Here is a 23,797-nt window from a genome sequence, read left to right as displayed (position 1 = left end):
CACCTTAATAGTTTTTGGTGGGTGGGCAGCTGGAGGTTTTGAGGGTAGAGGTGGGGTTACCAGTGGAAAGTTTGTATTTCTAGCCTCTTCAAGACTCCAGCTTAGACTGAGGTATGGAATTACTTCTCTGCAGAAGTGGATGGGAAATACCCGAGGCTCCTAAGTCTTTCATATCTTGTTACCCTGGGAACAAGCACCCTCCCCAGTTGCCAAGCAAAAACCTTGCTCTACATCCAAGGTGAGATGATCTCTGGAGCATGTGGAACGAAGATTCCAGGGGCTTGAGCTGCTTCTGTGACCACCCTTTGGGGCAAATCAAGGAACTTCCTACAGGAAGAAGATTGCAGCTCAGCACATGCATGCTACCTACCTTCTACCTCTGTGGCTATGAATGCACCATTTGTCCAGCATCACCTGGGCCCATCAGGTTCTGTATCCTTGCATAAAATCTAAGTGAAGGGCTTCCAAAGGGAGAGAGTAGTGACTGGCCTAGGGACTGAGACATCTTGTCCGTACCTGACTCTCCCCACCCAGACTGAGGGTGAGTGAGCCATCAGGGCAGGAAACAGTACCAGTGGGAACACCAGTTCTGTGAGCCCCTCCCTGCCTCACCTCTGATGGTATCTGCCTTTCCTCCTCCCACCAACACCTGGGCTTCGCAGGGGAAGCAGAGCCAGCTTTAAGAAGGGTGGGGATGGAGGGAATGTAGACTCAAAGGTGTGTCCTGGAATGTACTTGAGATGGGCATGGGGGACCCACTCTTCTGGAAAGGAATTGGCGACCTTTCCTTGGGTCTCAGACTACCCAGACAGGAGAAGGCAAGATGTTCCAAGACCTGCGAGTCCCAACCTGTGTGGAGAGATAGCATCAGCTACTACTGGAGGAATGCAGTGTGGATGGGCATCTGCAGGGTGAGGCTGAGGTGGAGGAAGAGTGGTGGTCTCAGGTCCCTGCTCAGAACAGAAAAAAAGACATGTTCTCCCACCGAGGCTGCAGGGAATAGAAGTTGAGGTTAAGTATGGAAAAAAACATACCTTTGTCTTCTCCCATCTTGAGGCTAAGACAGTCTGTTACAATAACTCCACTTCCTCTTTCTGCCCTCTTGAGCTAGACATAGATATATTTTATAGTTATTTGTAGACTTTCTGTCTCTTTTTATGGTACTATGATCTTGAGGACAGGATGAAGTTGTGTCTTATTTGCCTTTGTCTTCCCATATATGCACACAAGTAGGTACTTTGCCCATGACTATGTTCAATGAATGTCTGGAGAGGAAACGAGCTAGCTTACACCTGGCTTTTTAAGAGCTGCACATTAGGCAGCTATTAGACTAAAATCTAGAGCCTAGTTAATGATTTGTTATTTTGGATGACAGTAATTATTTTCGATGTAAGTATGAGGGGGGCCCACATTTCAAAGTGATGGGATAGAGGAGACAAATTAATGAGGTTCCTTTAACTCTGTCCCTGCTGAGCTTTCTTCAAAGGGGCTATTGGCAGATGGAGTGGGGAGGGTTCTTTCCTGTCAGACTCACAGGTTGTTAAGAGCCCAAAGGCATTTTAGAGATTTTCTATTTGGCTTTAAATATTTTTTAATTATTTTATTGAGCACCTACTATATGCCATGCATTGTATTACCAGGTTCTGGTGACTTTTTTATTCAAAAGCAAAATCCCCTTAAAGAAAGGGCATATAGCAAGTGAATGGCAATGCCAAGGCTAAACCTTGCCTCTTGCTGCCTGCCCAATGCCTCTTCTATGACATGTACTGCCTGTGTCCCCTGGGCCTTCACCTACTTTGCCTTTCCCTCTCTGGCCCTGCTCCCTCATCCCAAGCCCTGTCTTTGGAGAAAGGCAAGAGAGTGAGAGAATTCAGCCTTGGCCATCCGGTCCACTTTTGGGTTTCTGCGCATATGGGTCAAATGAAGGATTGGTTTAGCAGACGCACACTGCCTACAAAATGCTGCTCATGGTACTTAGCTAATAGGCAGCATAGGGAGCTGGTTAAAAGTGTGGAGCCAGAGCTTGACTGCCTAGGTTCAAATTCGTGCCTCAATTTCCTCATCTGAAAAATGATAGTATCATTTCTACTCCATAGGGCTCTTGTGAAGATTAAATGCATTACTGTATTTAAGAGCTTAGAATAGTACTTAGCCCACAGTGTAAGCATTAGATAAGTGTTTCCTTTTGTATTTTTTTTTAACTTTTTCAGTTCAGCTGAGCCCATCGGATTTGGGTGTGAGAATGAGTAGCTGAAGCTGTAATGAGGTGTAGAACTTTCCAACAAATCCCAGTGGCTGGGTGATTCCCAGCAGTGTTTATCTTTGGTGCTGGCCCAGATAGATATATCCAGCTATCTGAGAGGCCTTCGACTTTGGGGTATGTGAGCAACTGAGTAGGGTGTCAATATGTTCCACTTGAACTCATTTCCTCTTCCTCAAGCGGGAAGGTCAATTTGGTGTCAGACTTGATACACACCACCATCTTTCACTAAAGAGGCTCCTGATTTTCTGACTTTCCGTCCAGCTGGACACATGATTATTTGATTTGGAGCTTTTAAATGATATTGAGAGCAGAAACATCCCAAGAAACCAGGAGCCAAGGGACAAGAAGGCCAGAGGACTGGGGCATGAAGACAGTACTGGGTTCTGAGGCTTGGAAGACTACCTCTTCCTGGAAATTCAGTCCCTGCTCAGGGAGGAAAGGGGGCTGTTCCCAGCTAATGGCCATGGCCCTTTGGCTGGGACTAGGTTCTACTCTTCATTACTCTTCCCCTAAACCCAGTCTTGTGGTTGTCCTTGTCCCTTTTGTTATTTTTGCCACCACTTCCCCACAGAATCATAGAATAGAATTATAAAATAAACAAAAGTTTGTCATTCTTGGGATCAGAGCTAATGTTATAAAAATACTTCACATTTGCTTTAAGTTTTTTTACAATAAAAAATTTAAATGGGCTTATTGTAAATTTTTCAAATGCGAATACAGAAATACATATTTAATATGAACATGTAAGTGTAAATCTGTTTATATAATATTAAAATACATATATTATTGATATATAACTAAATTATAGATCTACATATAGAAATATAAGATGTAAAAAATGACAAGCTCCCTTAATCCCACTCTTCATACCACTGTTAAATGGTATGACTTAATTTTTTTTAAATTAAAATTGAATCATACAATTCATGCTGTTCTGCAACTTGTTTTTACATAACACTATGTCTTGTTTTCCTCTTTAAAACAGTTAAAATCCACAGGAAGACTATAATAATCATTTGTGTATCTTTTTATATCATCTTTATATGTCATTATATATAGGACATGCTTTTTAATGGCTGCAAAGCATTGTTAGGACCTTTGGAAAGCATTTCAAGGCTATTTGAGGCTGGCAGAACCCTTGGGAGGCAGTGAGGCTTGATGTTGCTATCCCCATTTCACAGATTAGCAATAAATTGAGCTGGGACTAGAACTCGGCTTCTCTGTCCAGACTCACATTCAAAGCTCTCTCTATCATCCTGTGCTGTCTCTTTATAAACTTAGAATTCAGGGGAGGAATTGAATTATGTGACTCAGGTTCATATTGGTCAGCATTTATTGATCTCTTGAATTTCCTACTTGTAAGAAGTAGAAGAGGAATAAAAAAGGGCAAGTTCTCTGCCCTTGAGGCACTTAGAATCAAGTAGATAAAATAAATACACTGGAAAAAATTCCTAGCACCCTTGCTGTACTACATGTAAATGAGCACTGATTGCTAAGATGTAAGCAAGAGGAACTGAGTACTGGGGGAATGATGTATTCATGATTTATGAATACCTCCTCTCTCCTGGGTCACTTACCCTACAAGAGGTATGTGTGTAATGTCTATAACACAGCACCTGCGTTAATATTACCATTCCAATGCTGAGATTTTTTGGAGATGTCGTTCTTGTTTTAAATAGTCTTGTCTACTAGATTCTCAGCTCATAAAAGAGGTTGATGACAAAGAAAGACGATGATAGAGAAGGATGAATTATCCAATAGCACTCATCAGGAAAAAGCTAACTGGAAGACAAGAGTTTTGAATTCTTTGGTGGAGGAAGGAAAGAGAAGCAGATCCAACTGAATCTGAGTTTGGGGAAGTAGTTAGAATTTACCAAACATTAGTCATTAAAAACTATGAAATATCCCGGTGAATAAATTTTCCTAGTTCTTCCCGTCACTCACAACCCCCATTCCACCCGCCAACCTCCATCCCCCATCAAAGAGCGCTAGATCCTCTGTCTTCTTCATACAATCCAATTGATGGAAGGAGCAAGGCTGGAAGGTAGAGAGAGCTAGAAGTCCCCATGGTATTCATGTCAGTGTCCCCAGCAAAGTATATTTTAAAAGAATTCCATGAAAAGCTATGCCCTTTTTTCCTAGTAAGCTAAACTTCGTGAATTTCCAAGTAAATTTTTTGTTGTCCAGCCTATCTCTCTTCTCTTGAAATTTAAACTTACTGAGCTCTGAAGATAAAGGGGAGAAGGAGGCATGCGGCTGGCCTTCCTGATAGCTACTACGCGACGGGTAGCGAGGAACTTCACCTTGACTGGAAAAGGTGGGAAAACTCGCGCCCCCAAGAGGCCATGACGCCCAGAGCAGCCAGACCCGGCTGTCCAACGTCACGTGACGACGCAGCTCAGCGGGTAAACTACAACTCCCAGTATGCCGCGCGGTCCGCCAGCGTTACGCAGCTCTCGCTGATTGGTCGCTGAAGATATTTGAAAGGAGGGGCTGGCGCGTAAACGAAGGTTACATTTGGATCTTTGCGGAGAACTTGGTCTGGCCGGTAAGTCCTAGACTTGGGAAGGTGGGGAACTCCGGGGCTAAGGCCCGGTTTGACTCATGAGCATGTATACGCAATGAGGCGAATGGGGTCCCCAAAGCTGACATGAGAAGAGGCGGGGCGGCTCTGCCAGGCAGGGTCGGGAGACCTCAGGACGTCCTGGTAGGCGCTGAACAGCTCGATGCAGGCCTCCGGTATGGGAGACTGGAATGGGTAATGAGGCCAGGGATCGGCCCGGAAGAAGGATAAGGGAAAGCGTCGATTTATAACGGGAGCCCGGCGTCCTAGCGTGGGCTTTTTTCCCATAACATTTTGACGAGATTTTTTGCCTCCTTTTCCCACGGCCTTCAAGCCCTTCACCCGCCCTTCATTTAACCCCATTACGAATCTTCTTTGCCATCTCTCATCTGTTTCCTTTCCCCTAGCCCTCGGCGCCATGAGGAACTTCAAAGGAGTCAACTTTGGGACTCTGCTAAGCAACCCGAAGGAGGCTGAAGAGTTGTTGCCTGACTTGAAGGTTGGGGATGTTGTTTGGCTTTGAATGTACCTGGCTTTGTTTTGGGTTTTTTGGGTTTTGGGTTTTGTTTGTTTGTTTGTTTGTTTGTTTGTTTGTCTTATTTGAAGAGACAGATTAGTAAATCTGAGCAACCCCATTTCCAGTTCCTCTCCCTATCTCTTTCCCTCTTTTGGTATCTCCATTCATATCTTCCTCTTCTCCTAGGAATTCCTGTCCAAGCTTCCAGCTGGTTCTTCCAGCTGCCGATTTGATGCTGAGAGGAGACAAGCTTGTGATACCATCCTGAGGGCTTGCAACCAGCAGCTGACTGCCAAGCTGGCTTGCCATAGGCACCTAGGGAGCCTGCTGGAGCTGGCAGAACTGGCTTGCGATGGCTACTTGGCATCCAACCCCCAGTGCCCACCCCTCTACCTGGAACGAATTCTCTTCATCTTTCTGCGGAATGTTGCTGCACAGGGAATCCCAGAGGCCACACTCCGACTTGCTCGGCCCCTTCATGCCTGCTTGGTGCAGTGTTCTCCCCAAGCTGCTCCCCAGGACTATGAGGCTGTGGCTCGGGGCAGCTTTTCTCTGCTTTGGAAGGGGGCAGAAGGTCTGGTGGAGCAGCGAGCTGCATACTCAACTCGACTGAAGGCCTTGAGCTTTCTAGTACTCTTGGAGGATGAAAGTACCCCTTGTGAGGTTCCCCATTTTGCTTCTCCAACAGCTTGTCGAGTGGTAGCTGCCCATCAGCTCTTTGATGCCAGTGGGCATGGTCTGAATGAAGCAGATGCTGATTTCCTAGATGACCAACTCTCCAGGCATGTGATCAGAGCCTTGGTAGGTGAGGGAGGAGACTCTCCTGGTCTCTCTCCCCAGAAGGCCCTCTGTCTCTTGGAACTCACCGTGGAACATTGCCGTCGCCTCTGCTGGAGCCGCCTCTACACCAAGGCCACCAGGGCAGTAGAGAAAGCCCAAGATTACCTAAGGAAAACCAATCTGGCCCCCAGCCTCCAGCTGTGCCAGCTGGGGATTAAATTGCTGCAGGTCCAGGAAGGAGGACCCCACACAGTGGCCAAGCTTCTAATCAAGGCATCAGCTCTCCTGAACAGCAGTATGGAGGCACCATTGCCCCCACTGCGGGCATTGTATGACAGCTGCCAGTTCTTCCTCTCAGGCCTGGAGCGGGGCACCAAGAGGCGCTATGGACCTGATGCTATTCGGGGCCTCTTTGCTTTTCTTGGCGGGTACTACACCCTCATTCAGCAGCTACAGGATGGTGTGAGTTAAGGACCTAGAGATAGGGTGGGAATGTGGTTCTGTGGACTATCAGGTTAGGGTCTTTGGTAAGATCTGGAAGCCCTGCCTCCCTCCTTGGTAAGGTGCTCTCTAGACAATGCCTGACCAGCCAGCAAGCAGCCTAGTCTATCCTGAAAGGGCAGTGGCCCCTCCTGATGTCCTTCCTACACCCTGGGCTGCCTCAGTTCTCCAGGACTCTGTCCTTCAAACTAACCTTCCCCTTACTTCCTCAGGTCTTTGCGGACTCCTCCAAGCAGCACCAGTCTTTGGTTCAGATGCATTTTCAGGGACTTCACCTCTACACTGTGGTGGTTTATGACTTTGCCCAAGGCTGTCAGGTACTGTCTGGGAATCAAAAATCCTGGACATGTCCTAGGGTAACGGTTTGCTCCACTACCCTCAGTAGAGCTTTGGGGTTGCTTTGGCTTTGGGTATGGGGTGGGGCGAATGTCACCTTGGACCTATTATGTCTCCTCACCCTCAAGCCATTTTTGTCCCTTCAGGTAGCTGATTTGGCTGACTTAGCCCAGCTGGTGGAAAGTTGCAAATCTACTGTTGTCTGGATGCTGGAGGCCTTACAGGGCCTGTCAGGCCGAGAGCTGACTGACTACCTGGGGATGACTGGTTAGTGCCTTGGGGCCCAGATATAGGGTTCTTGGGAGGGTCGTCACTCATTAGGCAGGCAAATAGCACTTGCTGGATGGTTTTGACCATTGTGGGGTCTCCTTATGGTTTAAGGAGCCAGTGAAAAAGATGTTTATAAGTATCAATTACTCTATATTTAACAGCAGAAGAGAAGTGATGGTGATGAGGCTAACTTACAATAGCAGACACAAATTTTTCTCGTTGACTTTGAAATCTCATTTGGTAATTTGTTTCATGAAAACATTTGTACCCGATATGCAACTTTATGACCTTTCTATACATTTAAACTTTAAAGACCATTTATAACTTAAATTTTTAAAAACCAGTTAACACATTCATATGGTTCACTACATGAAAGGGCATGTAGTGAAAAGCCTCTTCTAATCCTAATCACCCAAGTTTCCCTCTACAGAGGTAACTAATATCAATTTCTTATGTATTCTTCTAGAGATACACTATGTTTCTATAAACCAACAAGCACATATACTTCTCCCTACCCTTTTTATTGAAATATGCATACAGAAAAATACTAAGATCATAAGTGTACAGCTTGATGGATTGTTTTACAAAGTGAACATAGTTTGTAACCACCATCTAGGTCAAGTAACAGCATGACTTAGATCCTGGAAAACCCTTCCTTGTACCCGCTTCTACTTACTACCCCCAATAGCAACCACTATCTTACCAGCATAGATAAGTTTTACCTATTTTTATATTTTATAATAAATCGTCCCATTTTACGAAAAGCATGGCCCTTTGAATAATATAAACCTAATGGGTTCAGCACTGGAAGGTTTACTCGTCATGTTTATGTTTTCAGTGGTTGCCCTTCAGCCAAGATGAAAATATCACCAGGAGTCATAAGAATTAATATGAAAATTCTTCCCACAGAGTATTGAAGACTGACTACATTTTATCTCAACCATCTATGTTGATATCCAAGAAGCTGTATAAACTAGGATTTAAGAAAATTTTATTCATTCAACAAATAATTTATTGAGTATCTACTATGTGCTAAGCACTCTTCTGAGTATTTGGATATTGTCAGTAAACAAAACGAATATTCCTGTCCTCATGGAGCCACATCCTGGTTGGGGGAGAAAGATAATAATAGAATAATTGATTATCAACATGTTAGAAAGCGATAAGTATGTGGGAAAGGAAAAGTAGAGCAGGATAAGAAAGAGAATTAGGAGTTCAGGGTGTGGTAAGGGGGTCAAGTTACCATTTAAAACAACAGGGTGGTCAGGATAGGCCTCATTGAAAGAGTGACATAAGCGAAACTTGGAGGATGTGAGGGAATTGGCTATGTAGACACCTGGGAAAGTACATCCCTGGCAGAGGAAAGGGCCTTAAGGTAGGAGAGGATCTGGTGTGTTCAAGGAATATCAGGGAGGCTATGTGGCTTTGGCAGAATGAGGGAAGGAGAGAAAGGTAAATGACAGGCCAGAGTGTTCCCTTAACATGCTTACCTTTGAAGCAAGATGAAGACAGAGATTGGCATGTGAGGAGAGATAAACCCTGTGTGGGAATGAGGACTCAGCTCTTGTAAAATGAGTGCAGAGGGGCTGGTTGGTGTGTGATTGTCTTACTGGAATGGAGGGCGTGGGCTGACTTAAAGCAGGAAGGGGAGCGCTGCCCCTTTCTCATTCCCTAGCAACAGGAATTCCTGTCTGATTTGGAAGCTGCTGAGCTGACCGCAGGTTGAGCTTTCTACTACCTCCTGTAGGAGAGGGCAGTGGGAACTATTCCTGTGGTCAACTGTCCTTTCTCTCCCCTGCAGCCTCTTACACCAGTAACTTGGCCTACAGTTTCTATAGTCACAAGCTCTATGCCGAGGCCTGTGCCATCTCTGAGCCCCTCTGTCAGCACCTGGGCTTGGTGAAGCCAGGCACCCATCCTGAGGTGCCTCCTGAGAAGGTATGAGGGCAGGAAGGGAGGTTATATTGGGGGAAGGAAGAGGCTTGAGTAGCATGAAAAGGCTTGGCCAGGACCCTGCCTTGGAATAAGGTGTTAGGAGCTGCACGTTGGCACCATACCTGGGGCAGTGTTTCCCAAACCTCATTTGTACTATTATTTACTTATTATTTTGATTGATTCACTTTTTATATTTAACTTTGACCCAAGCCAGTGGATCTCAACCTGGCTGCATGTTAGAATCACCTAAGTAAACTTTTAAAAAAATTCTAATGCTTGCCCTTAGCTAATTGCATCAAATTGCATCAGAATCTCTGGCACTGGAGTCCAGGTATCTGGATATTTAAAGTGTTCCCCCGAGTGATCCTTTGGGCAACCAGAGTGAGAACTACTGTCTTAAAGCAAGAATACCCATGAAACGAGGGGTTGGCTGGATTGGCGGGCAAGGTGGGTCATAAAGGGCCTTGGGTTTCATCGTGAGGGAAGTTGATGAACCTCTAATGGATTTACATGGAGACATAATAGCAGATTGGCATTTTGAGTTTCTCTGGCATCACTGTGGTGAATGAATAGATTGCAAGGACAACACTGGGTACCCAGTCTGCCCTAGTAGCCTAGACAGAAAAGGATTGGTTTCTGAACTGAAGTGGCTTTACAAGGGATAGAAAGAACTGATGGGAATAAGAAGTCAAGGATTAACCTAATAAGTGACTGGAGGGAGAAGAGTCAAAGATGGTCTTATGTTTCTGACTTAGGCAGTTTGTTGAGAGAAGGATTACAGGAGGAGGAGTAAGTTTTCAAGGGTGTGGATGATGAATATATAGGTAGAACAGATGGAAGCCTCAGGCTGAGAGCACCCAAGGTATTTAGTTCTTACGTGTATGCTACCTTGGGGTAGGGATCATAGCCAGAGGGCCCCCACCACAGGTGGTATTTGTACCTGTGCATACCTGTCCTCTTTCACTGTACAGATTCATTGGTTCCCCTCTCCAGTCTGATCTGTTCTCTTTCTCTGGTCAGTTACACAGGTGCTTCCGGCTGCATGTAGAGAGTTTAAAGAAACTGGGTAAACAGGCACAGGGCTGCAAGATGGTGACTTTGTGGCTGGCAGCGCTGCAGCCCTGTGACCCCAAATACATGGCTGAGCCAGTCACGTTCTGGGTCCGGGTCAAGATAGATGCTGCCAGAGCTGGAGACAAGGAACTACAGCTGAGGTGAGTTGGCAGGAAATGGGACAACCATGTTTGCCCAATGGCTAAAGATGGCTTTTTGTACTCTTGGTCATGTTCATCCTTATGTCTGTAAAAGGCACTGATTCTCTCGTCATTCACTGAGTGCCTACTGAGTGCCAGCCACTCTGCTGGATACTGGGGGAACAGTGGCAACAGGCAGTGTTCTTGCTTTCACAACTGGAAACTTACTAGCTCTCAGCAAGCCAAGGCTGGGACTCCTTGGCATGAGGCGGAGGCTTCTTGCTTCACGGTCACCCAGTCTGAGCCTGCTTTCTCTCAGGACTCTGCGAGACAACCTGAGCAGCTGGGACCCAGAGACCCTGGCCCTCCTGCTCAGGGAAGAGCTGCAGGCCTACAAGGCAGTGCGGGCCGATACAGGGCAGGAACGGTTCAACGTCATCTGTGACCTGCTGGAGCTGACCCCTGAGGAGACACCAGCCGGGGCCTGGGCTCGAGCCACCCACTTGGTGGAACTGGCTCAGGTGCTCTGCTACCATGACTTTGCCCAGCAGACTGACTGGTAAGGAGGAAAGGCGGGAGTCCACTCTTGCTTCTTGTCCTAGATCCTCTGACCCTTTGCGGAGCCTATTTCCCTCTCTCCATCCCTGAGTACCCGCTTCTGTTTGTGGCTAAGGGAGCTCATTCAAAGAATGAGACCAGCTGTTCTGTAGAAGGCCCCACTTAAGTGCATCTTTTCCCTACAGCTCTGCCCTGGATGCTATCCGGGAAGCCTTGCAGCTTCTGGAGTCTGTGAAGCCTGAGGCTCAGGCTGAGGATCAGCTCCTGGATGATAAAGCACAAGCCCTGCTATGGCTTTACATCTGTACCCTGGAGACCAAAATGCGGGAAGTGAGTATGGCTGCTGTGGGGCTGAGCAGCACTGGATACAGGAATTGTTCTCCCTGGACCCCCAGGGAGCTGGCACCAGCCCTGTTTTTGACCCTGATCTCCCCATCCCAGGGTATCGAGCGGGATCGGAAAGCCCAGGCCCCTAGTAACCTGGAGGAATTTGAAGTCAATGACCTGAACTATGAAGATAAACTCCAGGAAGATCGTTTCCTATACAGTAACATTGCCTTCAATCTGGCTGCAGATGCTGGTGAGGGCATAGTATGGTGGTACAGTCTCTATGGTGCCCTGAGAACCAAATGGGGACCCCAGGTGTGGGAGAGACTGGCCCTGTAGGCTGTAAAGTGGGTGGGCACAAAGAGTAGAGGGTGTTATGGAGAAGGTGGCGTTCTTCCCAAGTGGTCCTTGCTGAGAGAATAGCTGGTCCCTTTCTTCTGACTTATAGCTCTGTCCAAATGCCTGGACCAAGCCCTGGCCCTGTGGAAGGAGGTGCTTACAAAGGAGCAGGCTCCCGCTTTGCGGTGTCTCCAGCAGACAGCAGCCTCACTGCAGATCCTAGCAGCCCTCTATCAGCTGGTGGCAAAGGTAAAGGGGAAGGACATTGACACAGACCAGAAACCCAGCACCTTTTCCTTCTTTGGACTGTGTACCTCCTGGGAAGCCAAGTAACCCGGTGTGGGCTCTATCATCAGCCTCTTGAGTTTAAATCCAAGCTCCATCATTTATTAGTACATGGTCTTAGGCAAGTTACTTAATCTAAGACCAAGTTTCTTTATCTCTAAAATGAAGGTAATAATAATACTACCTCATCGCATTGTCAGCATATGATGAAATAATGCATGGAAGATGTGCACAAAAACAGTATACTCAAGTATGAACTATAATTATTATATTAATTATTAGATAATTTGAAACGTGTACTCAGAAAAATACATAAATGCCTATAGACGTATTTCTGCATGCAATTTCAGGGTGTTTTGCAGACTCCCTAAAGCTCTTCCCTGGATTCCACATTAGAAACCTGGACCTCACATTAGGAACCTCAGAAAAAGAACATTGCACATAAAAGATTTTTGTTACTGTGGGCTGTTAGGCTGTATTTCTAGCACAAGGAGCCTGGAAAGCTACCTCAGCCCTTGATTTTGAGTCTTGGCTCTACCACATACCTATTATGTAAACTTAGGCAACATAACCTATGTGATTCTTAGTTTCCTCATCTATAAAATTGGGATTAGAGTTGCTATGAAGATAAAATGAGTTAATGCATGTAAACATAGCAAGTACTCAGTAAATCCTGGCAGTTGATGACAAGCATCTGGAGTTTCAAACATAAGGGAGTAGGATGGTTTGCAGGCTCCCTGAGGATGGCTAATGGTTGCTCTGTTTGGGTAGCCACATTCCAGCAGGCTCTGAAATTAGACCAAGATCCCAAAGGGCTGGGGAGCAGTGGATAGAAATGAAGGCTTGAGAAGAGCTAGGTAAACTTCTGCTTCTGGCCAACCAGCCCCTGCAGGCTCTGGATGTCCTCCTGCTTGTACGGATTGTCTCCCAGAGACTGGAGGACCACGCAAAGGCAGCTGGCTCCTCCTGCCATGTCACCCAGCTCCTCCTGACACTCGGCTGTCCCAGCTATGCCCAGGTGAGTGCCCAGCCAGCCTGGCCTGGGGGGCTACAGAGGGGAATCTGGCTATAGTGACACTTCTTTGAGAAGATAGCATACTGAAGGCGCAGCTTCTCTGCCTTTACTGCCATATTTGGCTAGAAGATCGTAAAGTGTGGAGTGGTTGAGAGGCAGATATGGGACAAGGCGGTGTCTTTCTCCTCACTGCAAAACCCGTTGTTCATTAAGTCTTACAAATTCTGCACCAGGAATATGCCACTAATCCTGTATTACCCATCCATTTCTGTTGTCCTAGTTGTTGATTCTTCACTCACTTTAGCTGGTCTTGCCTCCGGTTTCTTTTCTACTGTCTTCTAACCACTACTAGTGTGGTCTTTTTAGGCACAGATCTGATCTTATCTCTTGCCTGCTTAAAGGACTTCACTGGCTTCTCCATGACTTAAAGGATGCTGTCCAGACCCTTTACTTTGTATTGCATACCTTCTATATTATTCTGGTTCATACTTTTTCTCATTGCCCCCTACCATGAGCCTTATGCCAATCTGTCCCGGTTACTTTATATTCCTCTCTGTTTTTGGTTGTGTTAGTTCCTCCACCCTAAATACACCTTCTCCAACCCCCTTCCCTTTTTTTATTCAGAAAACCTGTACTTTCTTTTCAAGGCCTAGCTCAATTGTCCCCTTCTTCATAAAGCATTTTATATGTCCTCTTCTTCAAAGGCAGAATTAACCACTTTCTCAAAGTCCCCATAGCACTAATGGTGTTGTATCATGATCACATAGGTATGCCTGCACCCACACTGCATTGCAAGCTGTTGGTTGGAAGGTCCTGCTCACTCCTTGCTCAACTTTGTCTTTCTAGCATAGTGATTAACCGAAAGGTACTCAGTATTTTAGTGAGTGAATGAATAACTCCTATGTAGATTATAATATTTGAAATATTTAATTGAACGTGTTTGGCATCTCACTAGTGCCTTAATCCACTTTAATTTGAAGAGTCTGGTTGCCTCTCCTCACCAGCATGCTCACACACCCCCTGACTGCTTCCTCAGTTACACCTGGAAGAGGCAGAATCAACTCTGAAGTTTGTGGATCATACCACTGACACATACCTGCTCCTTTCCTTGACCTGTGACCTACTGAGAAGTCAACTCTGCTATGCTTACCACAAGGTATTTCTCACTTTCTTATACCCAAAGATCTTGGGTATTGGAAGAATTTTAGAATTTTCTAGGTATTTGTCTGGGTTTTGAGATTTCCCTGGAGCTAAGAATATTCCTGACTCTGAGAAGCAGTGCTATTTCGTAGCCTTGCCCTTCAATGAATTGTTCACCAGTGTTCTTCTAGTAGAGATACTTTCCTTTTCATTCTTCAAGGGCAAGGGGGAAAGTCTCCCTGAATAGAAACTGGGACAACACTGAAGTTTTAGACTGGAAATCCAGTGGATCCAAAAGCCCTGAGTTTTCTCACAAACTAATTGTGTGACTTAGCCAAGTCTTATGCCCTCTCATGCTCTAGTTTTCTCTACAGCTTTATCATTCTTAAAAGCAGGGGATTGGGCCAGATGATCTCCAGGGGCATCTCAAGCTCTGAATTGCCAATCTGACTCACTACTCTCCTCTGGACCCTTCTTCCAGGTGACGGAGGGTGCCTCTCTGTTGCTGTCTGTGCTTCAGGACCCTGCCCTCCAGAGGTCATCCAAGGCCTGGTACTTGCTGCGTGTCCAGGCTCTGCAGCTGGTGGCAGTCTACCTTAGCCTCTCATCAGACAGCCTCTCAGCCTCCCTGTGGGAGCAGCTCTGTGCTCAAGGTAAAAGAATAGAGTAGATGGCCCTCCTTGGTTGATGTGTGTGATTTGTCTGCTCTCAGCTTTTCTCAGCCCTTGTCCCCTCTGTTGTCCAACTGTGAATGAGCCTACCTGGAAGCTGCACAGGGTAGTCCTGGGATAGCAAATGAGTTTGTTTGCTGGCTGACTTTAATTGTTTGCCTAGTAACTGCCTGGAATACTATACCAAAAGAATTCTGAGACCCCATGTGGTCTCAGGGGGAAAGAGTTCTCTAACTAATTAGCTCTGTTTGCCTTAGGTGCAGAAGGAAAAGAATAGAAGCATTATTTGCATTTGCTATCTTAGTAGTTGAAGGTGGTGGAAGTTCTGACTACATCATCTCTCTTCTTGTCCTCCCCTCCCTCACCTGCACAGGCTGGCAGACACCTGAAGTAGCACTCATAGACTCCCATAAGCTCCTCCGAAGCATCATTCTCCTGCTCATGGGCAGCGATGTGCTCTCAATTCAAAAAGCAGCTGTGGAGACACCTTTTCTGGATTATGGTGAGTCTGAGGAGGAGAGCAAGGCCCTGTAGGAATGAACAGCCTAGATAGTGGGGTTGGCAGTTTTGTCTCCAGAGGATCCAGGCTATAACTGAGTGATGATGGTCTTGTCTCTCTTCTTTGCTACAGGTGAAAATCTGGTACAAAAATGGCAGGTGCTTGCAGAGGTGCTAAGCTGCTCAGAGAAGCTGGTCTCCCGCCTGGGCTACTTAGGTAGTGTGAGCGAAGCCAAGGCCTTTTGCTTGGAGGCCCTGAAACTTACAACAAAGTTACAGATACCACGCCAGTGAGTACAGGGCCCAAGAGGATGCCAGTTCCATAACCTAAGTGCCCGTACCCTTGCCCATGAGCTCCCAAACAATTCCACAGATTAATATGTTTGGAGGGGTTGATAAAAGAATGCATTCTATAGCTAAATAAGTGGAAAATGCTCAGTTAATCAAGGTTAGACATTTTTATTTACTATAGGACTTCTCATGTCCTCCAATGTGCCAGTACACATTATAAATCTCCAGAAAGGAAGATCCAACATACTGTATTTCCCTAAATCCCTTTTTTTGAGGAATGCTGTTTTGGAAATCCCGTCCTCATGCACAGGATGAGTTTGTTTAAGAGGGCAGTGTAGAGGATCTTCCCCAGGGAGCTGTGAAATCAGCTTTAGGAAGTAAAGGCCTTTTGGAGGCTGGAAAAGACTGATGGCTCTGCTTGAGAAAGGTGAAGACTCTCCAGGATCAAAAGGATTTCACTAATTTGTTGTCGTCTCTCCCAACAAGGTGTGCCCTGTTCCTGGTGCTGAAGGGGGAGCTGGAGCTGGCACGCAATGATATCGACCTCTGTCAGTCAGACCTGAGACAGGTTCTCTTCTTGCTTGAGTCTTGCACGGGTGAGCACCCATGCCCCTGTGCCCATGGGCAGTGGCGAAAGTGACACATATAGTATATAACATATCTGTATATGTCAAGATTTGGTTCCCTTCTAAATCAGAGATTTATTTCTGATCCCAGGTCAAAGCTCCCTTTACTTCACTCGGACCATTGATATCCCTCCTTCAGCTAACCTGTCCAGGACTAAACCTACTTGATTCCAGTTATCAGCGTTGTCTGATACATTTTAGCTATTTAAATTTAAATTAAATAAAATTTAAAATTGAGTTCCTTACTAACTCACCACATTTTACATATGCAGTAGCCACATGTGGCTAGTGGCTATTGTATTCGGCAGCACAGTTGGAGTTTCCTCAGGAGGCTTAAGCTAATAACATTTTATTTATGGTGCATTTTTTCTTACCAACCATTTTTGCCTCTAGTATTTCATTTGACCCAGACAAAACCCCAGAAAGTCAAGTGTGAACAAAGATTTTTTTTTTCATCTGTAAAATGAGAAAGTTGAGAAATTCAATGTTTTGGACCAGAATCATGGGGCTAGTGAGGGACAGAAGCCAGGATCAAGACTTGGGCCTCCCGGTACCAGCCTTCTTTCCTGAACCGTGCAGCTTTCTGAGGTGCACATATAGGGGCTTTGTGGGCTGTGTTGGTCCATTGTTGGAAGTGAAAAAGACATTAGGGATTTTATTGAAAAAATAAGCCATACTAATATGTAGTATGTTAGTACAGTAATATATATGAGTAATTAGTGAGTAAATAACACATATTAGAGAGTTAGGCCCTGGAGTAGGTCAGGAAGTACTCGGTATCATTTCTCCCAGTTTTGTAAATCTTGTTCCGCTTTCTTCTTAGAGTTTTGTGGACTAGCCCAGCACCCGGACTCTGTGAAGAAGGTCCACTTGCAGAAGGGGCAGCAGCAAGCCCAAGTCCCCTGTCCTCCAGAGCTCCCAGAGGAGGAAGTCTTCCTAAGAGGCCCTGTTCTGGAGCTGGTAGCCACTGTGGCCAAGGAGCCTGGCCCCATAGTGCCTTCTACTAACTCCTCCCCAATCCTGAAAACAAAGCCCCAGCCCAGCCCTGGCTTCCTGACCCATTTGCCCACCTGTGACTGCTCGCTCTGTGCCAGCCCTGTCCTCTCAGCAGTCTGTCTACGATGGGTGTTGGTCACAGCGGGGGTGAGACTGGCCATGGGCCATCAGGCTCAGAGTCTGGATCTTTTGCAAGTCGTGCTAAAGGGTTGCCCTGCAGCCACTGAGCGCCTCACCCAAGCTCTACAGGCTTCCCTGAATCACAAAGCACCCCCCTCCCCGATCCCGAGCCTCTTTGATGAGATCTTGGCTCGGGCATACACACAACTGGCACAGGAGGGGCTGAATGAGTCATCAAACAAGAACCTGGAGAAGGTCCTGGAGTCAGGGCTAAAGTTTGTAGCAGCACGGATACCCTACCTGGAGCCCTGGCGAGCCAACCTGCTCTTGATTCAGGCCCTTGCAAAGCTGGCTGGACACAGCTGCTGCACTACCCAACTTTTTGCAAGCTCCTGGGGCTGGCAGCAGCCATCAGTAAAGACCCCACCAGGCTCAGAGCCCTCTAAGCTTCGGAGCCAAAAACATTCTGGACGAGGGCGCCAGCAGGTGGTCTCTGCTACCCTGCCCCTTCATAATACCTCTCGGAAAGGTCTGAAAGGTCTGGAAGGTGGAGGACCACCCTGTACACCTAAGCCCTCTGGCAGGCTTAGGCTGGCCAGCCCTCGTGTCCCTTTCACTGTGTTTGAGGATGCCTCTCCTACACAGAACAAGCCTGAAATTCCCAAGGCCCCCAGGGTACAACAGAGGGTCCAGACCCGCCTGAAGGTGAGGTATGACTGTGGCCAGTTGGTGTTGATGTCGGGTGGGGGTGGTCCCGAAGTAGAGTTCTGCAGAGCAGATGTCTATGGAATAGCTTCTCAGGGCTTGGTGGGACATTAGCTCTCCTGTTACCCGCAGGATCCCTACATCTTCCACACCAAGACCAAGTTCCAAGTCTACATTTGTTTCAGAGAGAAGGCACTTTGCTTAACTCTGGATTTCTTTCCCCTTTCATCCTTCCTCCTTATCTTCTAGTGCCTTCTCTCCCTCCTTCCACACCCAGGAGTTTCTGCCCCTGATTGAATGTGGCAGTATATGTGGGAAGTTAATTCTTAAATTTCTCCCAAAGGCCTATGTGTTGGTGCCTCTACCGCGCCACCTGCTGTCAAATGATGTCACTAAAGGCTCGTTGGCCCTTCTTTTCCCACCCATCCCAGGTGAACTTTAGTGATGACAGTGACTTGGAAGACCCAGTTGAGGCACGGCTTTCAGAGGGGCCCAAGAGACGGGGCATTGCTTCCCGGGGCCGAGGCCGGGGCCAGACTAGGAAAGGCCCGAGCTTGAAGACTGATACAGTGGCTGTCCCAGGTAGTGCCCTTGGGCCCTCTGGCCTCAGTGGCAGGAGCCGGAGGGCCAAGAAGGTTGTGTCAAGACATTGTGAGGAGCTGGGTCCCGAGATTATGAGGACCATCCCTGAGGAGTTGCTGACTGACGACCAGATGGAAATGAGCTTTGAGATCCTCAGGGGCTCTGATGGGAAAGACTCAGCCTCAGGTATGATGGCAGGGGTGGGAGATAGAAGGTGCATATGTTTTAGGGGGCTGCCATGGGACCCAAACAAGAAATAACTGGTGCCAAAGACAGTACTGAAAGAACTTCTGCTGGCTCTGGACTGGATCCTAGAAGGGAGAACAAAAGGGATAGCAGGAGAAGGATGCTCCATAGAAAAGTCATGTTCTCTCCCTAGGTGGGAAGACATCAGCTCCAGAGCGTGACACAGCCATAGGAGAATGTGAGGTGTTGAGACGGGATTCCAGCAAATTGGAGCTGCCCCTCCTGTGCCCAGATAAGGAGAAAGACAAGGATCTTGGTCCTCGGCTCCGATGCCGTTCAGCCTCTGTAGCCATTGGTGAGGTCTGGTCACTTGGAAAGGGCTGAGGTTCTAGGTCTCTTGATCCCAATGCTTTTCCAGTCTGTCTTTCGTTCTGGCTTTGGATCCGCACCTGGATCCAGCAGCCTTTGAACCTGAGTTTGAATTCTAGCACTCTCTACTACCTGTGTGCAAGTCACTCAGCCTTTCTGAGCTTCTACTGATTTAACCGTAAGGGGGGTTTGGAGAGGATGGGGTGAGTTGATGCATGTAAGGTATGTAACACCCTACTTGGCACATTGCCCTTTGTAAATGGTAGCTGCTACTTTCCAATTGGGAGATGATACAGAGACTCTTTCTTGGCAAGTTCCTATCAGCTGGGAAGTGTAGCAAGTGTCTTGACTTTTCTCTAGGCGTCTCTAACCTGGATTCCATCCGTGACTCACTGAGTGTTGCTTTCCGTGGGATCAGTCACTGCCCTCCTAGTGGGCTCTATGCTCACCTCTGCCGCCTCCTGGCCTTGTGCCTGGGCCACCAGGATCCCTATGCCACTGCCTACCTCGTCACTGAATCTGTCTCCATCACCTGTCGCCACCAGCTGCTCACCCACCTCCACAGGCAGCTCAGGTGAGTTCCCACCATCCATAAGGCAGACTGCAGGAGGGTCCAGACTTTGAAGGAGGGATAACTCACCCCTACTTGTGTTGCCTGCAGCAAGGTCCAGAAGCACCGAGGATCACTTGAAATTGCAGACCAGCTGCAAGACCTGAGTCTCCAGGAGAAGCCTGGAGATCTCCCCCTGGCCCGCATCCAGAGTCTCTTTTCCTTCAGGACTTCAGGATCTGGCCATTTCCCCCAGCCTGAGAAGGAGAGTTTCCAGGAGCACCTGGCTCTGATCCCTAGTGGTATGGTGGCAGGCTTCAGCTGGTTCTTCTGTCTTTTTATTCATCTTACTAAAGAGTTGGGTGTAGGTTATTATAAGGCGTTAGTTAGCTTACATAAACTTAAGACCCTTGTGGAAGGACATGTCATACTTTTTCATTGATTAGTCACTGAACAGATATACCCTTAATCTGGAAATCTTTTTTTTTTTAACCTCAACTTTGAGTTACCAGCAAATTCGATGTCTTTCTTCAGGGATAAGTTCAGGTGTCCAGGGTCTCACTATACTAACATGAAACATATTAACAGATGATTCGAGTGCCTCCTTCTGTGCAGGGTCCTTTGTTCATTTCTGCGAGAGACACAAAGAAGTATAAGACATGGTCTCTGTCCCCAGGGAGTTGTTAAGGCAATTGAGAGCACCTTGAACTCCACTGACCAGTGAAGACTTCTTAGAGTTGTCTTGAGTGATTGATAGGGATTGAGTACAGAAGACAGAGAAGGGAATTCCTTGTAACAGCTGAAATGATTCCGGGTATATCCTGTATGTCAGGGGTGACTGTGTGTGTGTTGGCCCTGGCCACCCTCCAGCCTCGAACGGTGGGCAACACCCTCCTGCTGACCCGGCTGGAAAAAGACAATCCCCCGGTCACTGTGCAGATCCCCACTGCCCAGAACAAGGTAGGTTTCATGGGCCATGGAGCAAAGTTGGGCTGGGGTAGGCTTTTGGTCAAGCTCACGTTCTGTGGCTGGGGAATAGAGAGATGGTGATCAGTGGACAAGCAGAAATCTCATAACCCCATCTCCCAAAGTTTCCTCTGAGTTCAGCCCTGAAAGAGTTTGATGCCATCCAGAAGGAACAGAAAGAGAACAGCAGCTGTACTGACAAACGAGAATGGTGGACAGGGCGGCTAGAACTGGACCATAGGATGGAGGTGTGTGCCCCAAAGGCGGGGTGGGGTTAGGCCTCTTCTAGGAATGACCTGGGGGTGCCAGTGCCTTCTCTCAGGGATGCCAGGAGTGACTGAGGTACTGACCGACCTCAAGTCCTTTCTGGAAATGTAGGCCTAAATAAAAAATTATGTCATTTGAAAAGGACTTTAAACAAGAGCCCAAAAGTTGAAGAGGTTTTGACAATGGAATATTTAAAGGTACATATAAGAAAAAGGATTTAAGCTCAAGAATCAGCTTCCCAACTTTAACTTTCATTGCCCACCTGTTCATAGTTGCCAAAACATAGTGATACGTAACAAATCATCTTATCTATACTCTGCTCCTAGTGTCTCAGGAAATGCGAAATGTTTGTAGCTTCTTGCCTTTTATGATTGGCAGAAGGATATGTAGACAGTTACACACATTGGGAAATCTCATCTCCAAAATATATGTACTTGTGGGAAAAGAAACTCAGCTTCCCCTCTGACTAAAGGTTCTATTTTCCGCATTCAGGTTCTCATCACTTCCCTGGAGAAGCATGTGTTGGGCTGCTGGAGGGGGCTGTTGCTACCATCCAGTGAGGACCCTGGCCCTGCTCAGGAGGCCTCCCACCTACAAGAGTTGCTACAGGAATGTGGCTGGAAATATCCCGACTCCACTCTGCTGAGAGTGAGTTGAGAAATCAAGGAAGGAGAAGAAACTAGACTTAATTCTTTCCCACCTGCCATTGTGAGTGGAGGTGGGAGCTATGGCACTCACTGACCACTGTTCCTCTACAGGTCATGCTCAGTGGTGCCAATACCCTCACTCCTCAGGACATTCAGACTCTGGCCTATGGACTGTGCCCAGCCCAGCCAGAGCGAGCCCAAGAGCTCCTGAGTGAGGCAATAGGACGTCTACAGGGGCAGACAGCACTAAGCAATAGGCACCTTGTCTTAGTGCTAGACAAGGTAAGGAGCTAGAGGCCAGAAGGGCAGTGTCTGGTGGGCAGTGGGTACCAACTCATTCCCACACCCCTTCTGACTTCTGCATATACCTGGCTAGGACCATAAGTAATCTCTGAGTGCTTTTTGCCCAGGACCTGCAAAAGCTGCCATGGGAGAGCATACCCAGCCTCCGGGCACTGCCTGTCACTCGACTGCCCTCCTTCCGCTTCCTACTCAGCTACACCAGCATCAAAGAGGTGGGGTTCAAGGCATGTGGACTGGGGATGATGGTGATTGGGGGAGACCTGTGAATATAGGAGAGGGTCTTAGGAATGGATCAGTTGTGGAATGGGGCTTGGAGTTTGTTGGAGGCTGAGCTCTCTGGCCAGACCAGCATCCTGATTGCCAGTGTCTCTTCCTCAGTCTGGGGCCTCGTCAGTGCTGAGCCAAGGGGTGGATCCACACAGTACCTTCTATGTTCTGAACCCTCACAATAACCTGTCAAGCACAGAGGAGCAATTTCGAGCCAATTTTAGCAGGTCAGGAGGATACGAGTAAGAAAGGAGGTGGGGAAGGGTAAAGACAACATATAGGGCAACGGGTCTTTTTCTCCAGAATCAGATGTCGCAGCCCACCTTCTCCCTAGTATTCCTTCTGCTCTCTTCCACATGACCCCTATTCTTACTCCTGCCTTTTCCCTTCAGTGAAGCTGGCTGGAAAGGAGTGATTGGGGAGGTGCCGAGCCCAGAACAGGTGCAGGCAGCCCTGACAGAGCATGACTTATATATGTGAGTGCTCAGGGCAGGGAGGGGTGGGGAGGGGGGCAATCCAGAGTAGGGTATCACTTTGGTTTGCTTTGGAGGCTTTAAAGCCCCTGGCTGACTCAGGACAGGTCTGGAAACATTAGCAGAGGCCTAGTATGGCTAGGTCAGACTCATCTCACCTTCTGCCTTAGCTATGCAGGGCATGGGGCCGGTGCTCGCTTCCTGGATGGGCAGGCTGTCCTGCGGCTGAGCTGCCGGGCAGTGGCCCTGCTGTTTGGCTGCAGCAGTGCAGCTCTGGCTGTGCATGGAAACCTGGAGGGGGCTGGCATCGTGCTCAAGTATATCATGGCTGGCTGGTGAGTCTCAAGGGTCAAGGCCCATCCTAGTTCGCAAGCTCAGGTTCTTTTCCAGGTCTGAATCCTAAATCTTTCCCCTTTTGTGCCCCACCTTCGTTGCTTCCTAGTTCCCTGGCGTGCCTGGGCCTTTAACCCTTTGCCTTCTTCTCTCCTAGAACTATGGGCCAAGGGACTTCCTCATTGATTCACTCCTCTCTAATCACCCACCACTACCTCAATCATGTTTTCTTATGTATTCTGTTTTAGTCCGCCCTTTGTATTTCTTCCTCCTCTTTTCTCAGTCCCCTGTTTCTGGGTAACCTCTGGGATGTGACTGACCGTGACATCGACCGCTACACAGAGGCGCTGCTGCAGGGCTGGCTTGGAGCAGGCCCAGGAGCCCCGCTTCTCTACTATGTCAGCCAGGCCCGCCAGGCTCCTCGACTCAAGTATCTCATCGGGGCAGCACCTGTAGCCTATGGCTTGCCTGTCTCCCTGCGGTGACCCTTTAGAGCTGTCCTATCACTGATAGAAGCCATGTGAACGGTTCTACCTCTCATACTTAGATTTAACTCCTAGGATAAATATTTTAAGTGATTTCCCCCAGTGTTTTATATGAAACATTTCCTTTTAATTTAACTTTATTATAATAAAGATATATTACTTAAATTCTATTTTGTGTAGTTTATTTGAAAACATTTGAAGACTACCCCCTCCCCAGACACACACACACTATATGGTGCTACAAACAGAACAGCTTGCAGGAGTTCAAGTCAGAGTACTGGGAAGGCAAAACCGTAGGACAAAGCTGGGCCTCGTTTGGCCTCAGCAGACAAAGCTAAAGGAGAGAGGGGCCTCAAAATGCTCTAAGTGGAAACAGAGGTCAAAGAAGGGTAGAGATAAACTCATTGAGAATGTCTTGACCAGGTACCATCATGTCTGTC

At 47.4% G+C, this 23,797-nt stretch overlaps 1 protein-coding gene across 4 annotated transcripts; it reads left to right on the top strand.

Annotated features, from left to right (window-relative positions):
• The first annotated feature begins 4,747 nt into the window (after positions 1 to 4,747).
• ESPL1 (extra spindle pole bodies like 1, separase) lies at positions 4,748 to 23,527 on the top strand. Of its 4 annotated transcripts, none has more exons than XM_039862075.1 (31): positions 4,748 to 4,811; positions 5,234 to 5,325; positions 5,530 to 6,585; positions 6,837 to 6,941; positions 7,107 to 7,227; positions 9,032 to 9,168; positions 10,186 to 10,379; positions 10,678 to 10,917; positions 11,102 to 11,246; positions 11,358 to 11,496; positions 11,692 to 11,831; positions 12,751 to 12,885; positions 13,919 to 14,038; positions 14,504 to 14,675; positions 15,067 to 15,195; positions 15,325 to 15,481; positions 15,969 to 16,078; positions 16,932 to 17,929; positions 18,361 to 18,697; positions 18,891 to 19,052; positions 19,427 to 19,640; positions 19,728 to 19,918; positions 20,449 to 20,576; positions 20,708 to 20,830; positions 21,342 to 21,497; positions 21,608 to 21,778; positions 21,907 to 22,011; positions 22,178 to 22,293; positions 22,459 to 22,542; positions 22,710 to 22,874; positions 23,156 to 23,527. In XM_039862075.1, the coding sequence occupies exons 2-31, from the start codon at positions 5,245 to 5,247 to the stop codon at positions 23,355 to 23,357; spliced, it is 6,333 nt and encodes a 2,110-aa protein (XP_039718009.1). In that variant the 5' UTR covers positions 4,748 to 4,811; positions 5,234 to 5,244; the 3' UTR covers positions 23,358 to 23,527. The 4 variants fall into 4 exon arrangements, with proteins under 4 accessions (XP_039718009.1, XP_039718010.1, XP_039718007.1 ...); XM_039862076.1 differs by lacking the exon at positions 4,748 to 4,811 and adding an exon at positions 4,818 to 5,002 and having other exon boundaries at positions 21,644 to 21,778; XM_039862073.1 differs by lacking the exon at positions 4,748 to 4,811 and adding an exon at positions 4,818 to 5,002.
• The last annotated feature ends 270 nt before the right edge of the window (positions 23,528 to 23,797 follow it).

The sequence above is a fragment of the Pteropus medius genome, unplaced genomic scaffold (assembly GCF_902729225.1).
Source record: "Pteropus medius unplaced genomic scaffold, Ma_sr-lr_union100, whole genome shotgun sequence".
Lineage (NCBI taxonomy): Eukaryota > Metazoa > Chordata > Mammalia > Chiroptera > Pteropodidae > Pteropus > Pteropus medius.
Note: the sequence above shows the minus strand (reverse complement) of the source record. Positions and strands in the feature narration are given on the sequence as shown.

Bases quoted from the DNA above. Each gene is read 5' to 3' on its own strand.
- ESPL1 (XM_039862073.1), top strand. The intron at 10,918-11,101 runs GTAAGGAGGAAA...TTTTCCCTACAG, and splicing joins TTTGCCCAGCAGACTGACTG to CTCTGCCCTGGATGCTATCC. The intron at 19,053-19,426 runs GTGAGGTCTGGT...ACTTTTCTCTAG, and splicing joins TTCAGCCTCTGTAGCCATTG to GCGTCTCTAACCTGGATTCC.